General features: G+C 43.7%; 2 protein-coding genes across 2 annotated transcripts in view; both read left to right on the top strand.

Annotated features, from left to right (window-relative positions):
* Positions 1–10,254, top strand: part of il17d (interleukin 17d) — a 17,113-nt gene extending 6,859 nt beyond the window's left edge. Inside the window, exon 2 of the mRNA XM_070546292.1 lies at positions 7,030–10,254. Within this exon, the coding sequence (XP_070402393.1) occupies positions 7,030–7,375 (346 nt within the window). The 3' untranslated portion in view covers positions 7,376–10,254. The remainder of the gene's footprint in view (positions 1–7,029) is intronic.
* Positions 2,071–3,153, top strand: LOC139063674 (zinc finger BED domain-containing protein 4-like). The gene is made up of 2 exons (XM_070546282.1): positions 2,071–2,498; positions 2,634–3,153. Exons 1-2 carry the CDS (start codon positions 2,071–2,073, stop codon positions 3,148–3,150), a joined length of 945 nt encoding a protein of 314 aa, XP_070402383.1. The 3' UTR covers positions 3,151–3,153.
* Positions 10,255–10,527: the final 273 nt, after the last annotated feature.

The following is a 10,527-nucleotide window of genomic DNA, read 5'->3' as shown; positions in this document are numbered from 1 at the left end:
TAACATAACCTTTGTTGGCAATAACAGAGGTCAAACGATTACTATAGGCCTTTACCAGGTTTGCACACACAGTAGCTGGTATTTTGGCCCATTCCTCCATGCAGATCTTCTCGAGAGCAGTGATGTTTTGGGGCTGTCGCTGAGCAACACGGACTTTCAACTCCCTCCATAGATTTTCTATGGGGTTGAGGTCTGGAGACTGGCTAGGCAACTCCAGGACTTTCAAATGCTTCTTACGGAGCCACTCCTTTGTTGCCCGGGCGGTGTGTTTGGGATCATTGTCGTGTTGGAAGACCCAGCCACGTTTCATCTTCAAAGCTCTCACTGATGGAAGGAGGTTTTGGCTCAGAATCTCATGATACATGGCCCCATTCATTCTGTCCTTAACACGGATCAGTCGTCCTGTCCCCTTAGCACAAAAACAGCCCCAAAGCATGATGTTCCCACCCCCATGCTTCACAGTAGGTACGGTGTTCTTGGGATGCAACTCAGTATTCATCTTCCTCCAAACACGACAAGTTGAGTTTATACCAAAAAGTTCTACTTTGGTTTCATCTGACCACATGACATTCTCCCAATCCTCTGCTGTATCATCCATGTGCTCTCTGGCAAACTTCAGACGAGCCTGGACATGCACTGGCTTCAGCAGCGGAACACGTCTGGCACTGCAGGATTTGATTCCCTGCCGTTGTAGTGTGTTACTGATGGTGACATTTGTTACTGTGGTCTCAGCTCTCTGCAGGTCATTCACCAGGTCCCCCCGTGTGGTTCTGGGATTCTTGCTCACCGTTCTCATGATCATTTTGACCCCACGGGATGAGATCTTGCATGGAGCCCCAGATCGAGGGAGATTATCAGTGGTCTTGTATGTCTTCCATTTTCTGATACAGTGGGGCAAAAAAGTATTTAGTCAGCCACCGATTGTGCAAGTTCTCCCACTTAAAATGATGACAGAGGTCAGTAATTTTCATCATAGGTACACTTCAACTGTGAGAGACAGAATGTGAAAAAAATCCATGAATTCACATGGCAGGATTTGTAAAGAATTTATTTGTAAATCAGGGTGGAAAATAAGTATTTAGTCACTTCAAACAAGGAAAATCTCTGGCTCTCACAGACCTGTAACGTCTTCTTTAAGAAGTTTTTCTGTCCTCCACTCGTCACCTGCATTAATGGCACCTGTTTGAACTCATTATCTGTATAAAAGACACCTGTCCACAGTAGGGGTGCTCTGATTGATCGGCCACAGATAATTATTGGCCGATTTTCCTGCAAAAGTGTGTGATCTGTGATCGCCGATCGCTGCCTTTCATTTCCGATCTGGCACTTACTCTTCCCGGCCGGTTTTTCACCCTTCCGCTTCTCCCCACTTAGTGCGCGTGGTGGCAAACCCGCAAAGACAAACATGTCTGCCGTGTGAAACTTCTTTTCGGTGTGCGAGAGTGATATTAAGTTTGCAACACTTGCAACAAAAACATACCCCGCGGAGGAAGCACTTCAAAAAAATTCAACACAACGAATTTGATCCGACATTTAAAGACTAAACACTTGGCGGAGCATGGTGAGTTTTTGAGGCTCACCGCAGACAATGAAAAGAAGCCTACTAATGCAGCCACTGTCAGACGGCAGCTAACGCAGCCGACGCTTGGAAACACTCGCCCATATGAGCGTGACAGTCAAAAGGCTAAGCAAATTACCCGAAAAATCATCGAGTTTATTGGACTAGACGAGCAGCCTTTTTCAGTTGTGGAAGACGCCGGATTCCGCCGACTACTAACCCACTTGGAACCTCGCTACATGCTACCGGGACGTAAATATTTCGCCGACGTAGCCCTTCCAGAGCTCCACCAGACAGTGTATTCTTTCATCGAGGGACTCCTTAAAGAAAGCGTCTCATCCTCTGTGAGTTTCACAAGTGACATTTGGAGCTCAGATGTCAGTCCTGTGTCAATGCTGAGCTTAACAGCTCACTGGATAGATGCAGACTTTCAACTTCAAAGAGCTGTTCTGCATGCCCAGGAGTTTTCCGGTTCCCATACTGCGCTAGCTTTAGCAGCTGCATTTGAATAAATGTTTCAAACATGGCATATTCCAAAAGATAGGGTACATGTGATACTAAGAGACAATGCCAGCACGAGGTGGAACAGCACTTATTATATGCTCCGCAGCCTCTTGGAGCAAAAACGAGCTTTGGGCGTTTATGCTGCTGACTTTGAGCTACCTGCTACCTTTACATCTTCCCAGTGGGACCTGATTGAAAGCACAACACTACTCCTGGAACCCTTTGAAGAGCTGACTAAAGAAATATGCTCATCAACTGCATCTGCTGCTGATGTCATACCCTCTGTGCTGGTTTTAAAGCGTCTACTTGCCAAAGATGCTGCAGCAGATCATGGTGTGAAGACAACTAAGGCCACATCACTGGAAGCTGTCTCCAAAAGATTTGCTGATATCGAAAAGGAACCTCTCTACAGTTTGGCCACCATCATAGACCCAAGGTGAGAAAATTATAAAATAAATAATGCTCAAATGTAAGCATTTACTTATCCATAGTTAATTATTTTGTTTTCAAGTTGCCAGAAACTACAAGTTTAATAAGAAATGAATGTGATGTCCCCCCACCCCTATTCTAGGTACAAAGACAAATTCTACTCTGAAGACGCAGTCAAGATCGAGACACACAGACAGCTTCTTCGTCTGATCACAAAGGCGTCTCAGAGGGACCCAAACCAAGAAGCTGAAGCCAGCAACACAGGACCACCAGCAGAGAAAGTGCCACGACCAGGATCCTTTTCTTCCATGTTTGGTGAAATCCTGGCAGAAGAAACCCCACGGCAGGCTCACACTGACACTCCAGCAGGACCAGCACCATCAGAGATGATTGTCTATCTCTCAGAGCCACCCATCCCTCGGAGTGCATCACCTTTGGCATTCTGGAAAACTAATGAGAGATTTCCAGACCTTGCTAAAGTAGCTCGAGCCTACCTGTCTGCACCCTGCACAAGTGTAGAGAGTGAGCGATTATTCAGTGCTGCATCCAACATTGTAGGTGAACACAGGAATCGACTCATGATTGAAAAAGCAGAGATGCTCCTCTTTATTAAAAAGAATCTTCCCATGATGCTTCTCAACAAGTCAAACACGTCATAAATATTTAGCATACACAAATGCTGTTTAACACGTTTCCCTGTTTAAAGCAGTTGCACTTTAAGTTGTGCCAGTTTTCTGTTTCAGGGTCTTTAGGACCATATGTATGTTGTTCGAGTGACAAATGGGCTATTTTATTTACCTTGTGAAACAGTCATATTTATTTTATACTTAATAAGAAAGTGACAAATGTGCTATTTTTTTTTACCAGTACCTTGAGAAACAGAGTCATGCTTATTTTATACATTATAAGAATGGTAAGCACTTTCATTTTTGGTATAACAATAAACAGAGTTTGATAATTCATGGCCTCAGGTATTTTTGATTTTTTAAGTTATAGTTAATAGAATACAAGCTCCATTTGAATCTGAATGTATCCTTGGTTACTTAATTTGATTTAGGCGGTGATGTGAGATATTGACTTTTTTTGCACTATTTGTAGCCTAAAGAGAGCCTTAATGTTTTCAATTTCTTATAAATTGTTTACTGATATTACATAATTTGACATGAAGTAAAACCATGTTTTTTCTGAATTAATATGTAACGCATGCATTAGAACTCACCATAGCTAAATGAACAATTTACAGCCAATCTATGTAATTGGTATCGGTAATCGGCTGATCGGCCATGATCGGCCTCTTGGCTGATCGGTATCAGTGATCGGCAGATTAAAACCTGATCGGAGCATCCCTAGTCCACAGCCTCAAACAGTCAGACTCCAAACTCCACTATGGCCAAGACCAAAGAGCTTTCGAAGGACACCAGGAAAAGAATTGTAGACCTGCACCAGACTGGGAAGAGTGAATCTACAATAGGCAAGCAGCTTGGTGTGAAAAAATCGACAGTGGGAGCAATTATCAGAAAATGGAAGACATACAAGACCACTGATAATCTCCCTCGATCTGGGGCTCCACGCAAGATCTCATCCTGTGGGGTCAAAATGATCATGAGAACAGTGAGTATGAATCCCAGAACCACACGGGGGGACCTGGTGAATGACCTGCAGAGAGCTGGGACCACAGTAACAAATGTCACCATCAGTAACACACTACAACGGTAGGGAATCAAATCCTGCAGTGCCAGACGTGTTCCGCTGCTGAAGCCAGTGCATGTCCAGGCTCGTCTGAAGTTTGCCAGAGAGCACATGGATGATACAGCAGAGGGTTGGGAGAATGTCATGTGCTCAGATGAAACCAAAGTAGAACTTTTTGGTATAAACTCAACTCGTCGTGTTTGGAGGAAGATGAATACTGAGTTGCATCCCAAGAACACCGTACCTACTGTGAAGCATGGGGGTGGGAACATCATGCTTTGGGGCTGTTTTTCTGCTAAGGGGACAGGACGACTGATCCGTGTTAAGGACAGAATGAATGGGGCCATGTATCTTGAGATTCTGAGCCAAAACCTCCTTCCATCAGTGAGAGCTTTGAAGATGAAACGTGGCTGGGTCTTCCAACACGACAATGATCCCAAACACACCGCCCGGGCAACAAAGGAGTGGCTCCGTAAGAAGCATTTGAAAGTCCTGGAGTGGCCTAGCCAGTCTCCAGACCTCAACCCCATAGAAAATCTGTGGAGGGAGTTGAAAGTCCGTGTTGCTCAGCGACAGCCCCAAAACATCACTGCTCTCGAGAAGATCTGCATGGAGGAATGGGCCAAAATACCAGCTACTGTGTGTGCAAACCTGGTAAAGACCTATAGTAATCATTTGACCTCTGTTATTGCCTACAAAGGTTATGTTACAAAGTATTGAGTTGAATTTTTGTTATTGACCAAATACTTATTTTCCACCCTGATTTACAAATAAATTCTTTAAAAATCCTACCATGTGAATTCATGGATTTTTTTTCACATTCTGTCTCTCACAGTTGAAGTGTACCTATGATGAAAATGATTGACGTCTGTCATCATTTTAAGTGGGAGAACTTGCACAATCGGTGGCTGACTAAATACTTTTTTGCCCCACTGCAATTGCTCCCACAGTTGATTTTTTCACACCAAGCTGCTTGCCTATTGTAGATTCACTCTTCCCAGTCTGGTGCAGGTCTACAATTCTTTTCCTGGTGTCCTTCCAAAGCTCTTTGGTCTTGGCCATAGTGGAGTTTGGAGTCTGACTGTTTGAGGCTGTGGACAGGTGTCTTTTATACAGATAATGTGTTCAAACAGGTGCCATTAATACAGGTAACGAGTGGAGGACAGAAAAACTTCTTAAAGAAGACGTTACAGGTCTGTGAGAGCCAGAGATTTTCCTTGTTTGAAGTGACCAAATACTTGTTTTCCACCCTGATTTTCAAATAAATTCTTTAAAAATCCTGCCATGTGAATTCATGGATTTTTTTTCACATTCTGTCTCTCACAGTTGAAGTGTACCTATGATGAAAATTACTGACCTCTGTCATCATTTTAAGTGGGAGAACTTGCACAATCGGTGGCTGACTAAATACTTTTTTGCCCCACTGTACATGTAAATCTGTTATTTGTCCATCCATCCATTTTCATTCGCTTATCTGGAGTCGGGTTACGGGGGCAGTAGCGTCGTCGAGAGGCCCAGACTTCCCTCTCCCCAGCCACTTGGGCCAGCTCCTCCAGGGAAATCCCAAGGGGTTCCCCGGCCAGGTTCGGTAAGAAGTCCGCTCCGACAGCTTCTGGAGTTTTTAAAAAGTACCCCAGGGGCACGGTAAGGGTCGGAGATGTTTAGTCTATTTAATTTCTGACTATATAAAATGATTTCTTCAGTTTTAAAGTGTGAAGTAAACTCTGACGAAGTAAAATCCAAGCCGTTCCCATTCAATTTGTTTACATTTGTTGCCTGCCAACATGGCGTCTACTCTCTGAGAGTCACGTGACGTCCGGAGCTCTATGGTCTTTGTTTGTGTGCTGAGTTTGAGTGAAGATCCTATTATAACCCTGACACATTCTGGTGTAACGGAATAGAAGTGATGTAACTATCTAGAGTTGTATTTTAATACACTGTAAGTAGATCACGTTTTATAATCAGAAGATAGGCTGTTTTTATCATCAGGGAGTTTAATTAAACACTCTGTATTGACTTTGAGACAAGAAAAGAGAGAGAGTTGGGATCGTTTGAGAATCTTTAATTTCTTAATTATAAATTCTAAACAATCTACCAGGACTAACTCTGTGATGGATGAAAATGGATTTGGATGTTGTGTTGGTGTGTGTGTGTGTGTGTGTGGTTGGTTCAGACTCCTTAGGCTGACGTCATTGAATCTGGTAGTCTTTGTCATGACTAGATATCACGAGGCTTATAAAGTGATGACATGAGCCGCTATTTTGCCGTGTACGTACCCAGTGGGGAGTCTCCCAGGTAGATCAGGAAATGCCAGGTCCAAGAACCTCGGATGTGTACTGGAGCTGTCGAAGCAGCGATCGCAGCGCGTCAAAGCCCGTCTGAAGGGTCGACCCCGGTACCGATCGGCAGTGTTAGCAGTTGCTTTTATTTTGAAAGGATGTCGTCTGGTTGTTAAACGACGAAAATCTCCAACTTCACAGTTCTTAGTTTAAAGAAGAAAACACATCTGGCCAGTCTGTGCTTCTCTTTGGGATGACGGTGAATAGAACTGAAGTCAAAATGGAACTGAGCTTGAAATGGCGTTGCCTTGTTTTATATCTCTGAATTGTTGATAAGTTTTGGTACAGTGGATTGGACACTTTAAGTCAACAAGCCAAATTCTCCTGCGGCGGCCGAAAGCTCTGATTGGTTGGAACAATGTGTCATGCGTTTCTACGGAGATGAGGATCAGTATGTCTGTGCAGTAGTCCTGTTTTCATTAAACACATAATCTTTTTTCCACAGATCATTCACTACCATCAGTACTTGTGTGTATAAACTGAACATAATTAGGTACATCTATGTTTCAGGGTTTCGTACGACCCTGGCAGATATCCACGCTACATCCCAGAGGCTTACTGCCTGTGTAAGGGCTGCCTGCTCGGGGCAGAGGGCGAGCGGTACCGCAGCACTCCAGTCTACGCTCCATCTGTCATTCTAAAGAGAACGGGATCCTGTGTGGGTGGACGCTACTCCTACTCGGAAATCTATGTCTCTGTGGCTGTGGGATGCACCTGTGTGTCTCAGGATGAGAAGCATGGAGACGGTCTGAGCAGCCTAGAGGGAGGAGAACCCAAAGCCAGACCCATCCATTCTGCAGGCGGGAAAGCACGAAGGAGACTGAGGGACGTGGACCTCTCCCATTCTGTTGTTTAAAGTTAGAATGTTCATTTGAAAAACAGACCTTTAACGCCGGATCACAAGAGCGACGATGACCATGAATGTATGGTTATACGGGAGTGTCCAAAGCCCGTGGATCTTTTCAGACTGCATGGTAGAGAATGAACTGTGTTCACCATCAGGTTTTATTGCCATATGTGTGAGAAACATTAGGAAGCTGCTGCAGTAGTTGGTGCCCAAAAATAAATTATATTTTATATAAGTAATAAAATAATAATATAGGGAGGCAATGGCTCTTTTATACAAGACAGTGTAGCTGCTGGTCAGAGCACAGCAGTTCAAGGACAACACAGGGTCATGTGACGTCCTAGGACTGTCTTTCATTAGTCCAACAGCAGAGGGGAGTCATGGGAACTCAGGCTCTTTTAAGCACACATCACTCCTATTCTGGTGTCTCTGCACTGGTTACCCGTTAACTTTAGAGTTCATTTTAGAGTCCTGACTAGAACTTTCAGGGCTGTACATGGTCAAGCTCCTCCCTATATTACTGAACTGTTAAAGCCTTATGCTACAACCCGAGCCCTCAGGTCCACCCACCAGAACCTTCTAGAAGTCCCAAAGACCAGATAAAAAAGTCAAGGTGATCTCTCCTTCCAGACTTTTGCACCCCGACTTTGGAATGATCTTCCTTTATTCTTACGCAGCATTGACAGTCTGGACACTTTAAAAAAACAGCTAAAGACCCTTTTATTTAAAGCTGCTTTTACCTAAATCTTTTATTTTCTTATTTTTAACTCTAATTTTAACGGCTCGGCTCGCTGAGATGAACCGGCTCTTTCTCCTCTCTGTGAAACGTCTCCCCAGCCTCATTAGCATCTACAGAAGGGATTCATCAGTAAACCAAACATGTCAGATGTGTCCATGATCTAACCTGCTGGAAGCAGACTGCAGCACCGGGTATGTCAGCTGAACAGCTGACAGCTGTGATATTGTGGCTACAGAGGGGGTGTGGTCTGAGTGACTTTCCATCAACCCTGTAAAAGCTCATTTTAGCAGAGACTGACTCAAGAACATGATTTAATAACATGATAAAGTTGCATCGTATCCCTTTAAATACCTTCTAACGGTCCAACACCAAACAGAGCAACAGAGCTCATTCAAATAACAAAAATAAACTAAGGAAGTTATTTGTAGACTTAACTATTTACAGGTAAGAGGAAACTGTTCTTGTGGTGAGAGGTTCTGGTCTGAATGGATCGGAGCCTCCTACCAGACTGTGTCCAGGGTGAGACGGGTCGGCTGGTATCTGACCTGCACGCCTCAGTGTTCTGGAGGTGTACAGGTCCTGTATGGAGGGGAGTGTGTAGCCAATGACCTTCTCAGGATAAATTAAATAAGAGAAAATAAAATTATAGTTGTTAATACCTAAAATAATTCTCTGTGCTAGGGTCAAAGACTATGGGCGGGCCCAAGTACTGAGATGATGTCACCAGTTTCAGGATTTCTCCACCAATGATTGGGGAAGAGGGGTCACCTCGTTCATCTTCTCCACATCGTTGGTCATTGCTCATCCACCACCTATGGACTCATCGTTATTAGAGACAAACCAACAAAGCAGTGTCCTGTGTGGACATCACATCAGGACCTCCAGGACACCTCACAGAATAATCATATAAAGAATGTTTCGAGGAGTGGTCAGGACACAACCTGGTGGAGCTCCAGTGTTCATTACAGTGATGGAAGAGCAAATACAGATGTGGACATAATTGTTGGTACCCTTTAGTCAATGAAAGGAAAAACTCACAATAGTCCCAGAAATGCCTTGGATCAAACAGTTCCTGTAACTGTCAATGAGACTTCTACACCTCTCAGCAGGTATTTTGGCCCACTCCTCAAGAGCAAACCACTCCCGTTGACTCAGCTTTGAAGAGCGCCTTTTCCAGACAGCATGCACCCCCCCCCCCCCATCCCTGGACACTGGGCTTTTGAAATCAGAAGAGTGGTCCTTTTTATTACAGGGAAATTTAATACACTTTGCATGAGCTGAGAGACAAGAAAAGAGAGAGAGACCTCAGAACGTTTAAGCAAAATTTATTATCTAAATTATTTTAAACAGTTTAACAGGACAAACTCTCTAGTGGAATGGAATGTGAGATGGAGTGTGTGTTGGTGCGATGTCAATTCAGAACCTCCGTTCTGGAGCAGCGAGTCTGAGTGGGAGATGATGTTTTGCTCCTAACTGATCAACGTTTGAACCTTGGTCAGAAAACACATGAGATGCTATCTGTGCCGTTCTACATTACCCGTCAGGGACTCCCGTCTTAGATCAGGCTGCCAGGTCCACGGACCCTCCTCTGTACTGGAGCCGACGAAACAGCGTCCTCAGCACGACAAACCAGTCTATGGATAGTCTCCAGGTAAAAATGGCAGGTGTTTCACAGCGTCAGCGAGTTCAGCTTTTATTCTGAAGGAACCGTTGTTTTGTTGATAACAACAACAGGATTTCCCAGCTTGACAGTTCTCAGCTTAAAAGTAAAAAGTACAGATGGCCGGTCCGTACTCCACTTAGCAATGATGAACATCAGAGGATCTTGAGAGCTGGCTGAATGCTGAACTCAAAATGGCGTTGTTCTGACTTATTAATCTTGATGTTTATTATTTTGGACGAATCACAGCTGACAGATTAAATAAACACCACAGAGACTCTGTCATGCTTCAGAGTGGAGGTTCTGATTGGATTTGCGACCGGAATGTGTATCAGCTGACTAGTGGCTACAATATGTCATTTCCTTATTAAATATTAATCATAACATTGTGATTTAACAGATCGGTCACATGGTTATTATTGACTAACAGTTGTTGTGATTAGCTTTATTAAAATAGAGTTCTTTGATTAATTAAAAGAAAAGAGTTCATTCTTCGTTCTTCTGTCTTCACTGCTGGAATGTAAACATTAGAAGTGAATGCATGACCTTGGCTGTTTCATGCACTCTGACACTGTGTCAAACAGAACAGCTGTTAGAGGGGAGAAATGGTTCCTTCATCACGTTACATATGAAAGTTGCTAAAGTTATTCCCATTTACAAAACCGGTGAAAGGCATCGTTTTACAAACTATAGACCAGTGTCGATACTCTCCCAGTTCTCTAAGATACTGGAAAAACTGTTCATAAAAAGATTTGACAGTTT

Source organism: Nothobranchius furzeri, chromosome 17 (assembly GCF_043380555.1).
Source record: "Nothobranchius furzeri strain GRZ-AD chromosome 17, NfurGRZ-RIMD1, whole genome shotgun sequence".
Classification (NCBI taxonomy): Eukaryota; Metazoa; Chordata; class Actinopteri; order Cyprinodontiformes; family Nothobranchiidae; genus Nothobranchius; species Nothobranchius furzeri.
Note: the sequence above shows the minus strand (reverse complement) of the source record. Positions and strands in the feature narration are given on the sequence as shown.

Bases quoted from the DNA above. Each gene is read 5' to 3' on its own strand.
- LOC139063674 (XM_070546282.1), top strand. From the start codon at position 2,071: ATGTTTCAAACATGGCATATTCCAAAAGATAGGGTACATGTGATACTA. The intron at 2,499-2,633 runs GTGAGAAAATTA...CCCCTATTCTAG, and splicing joins GCCACCATCATAGACCCAAG to GTACAAAGACAAATTCTACT.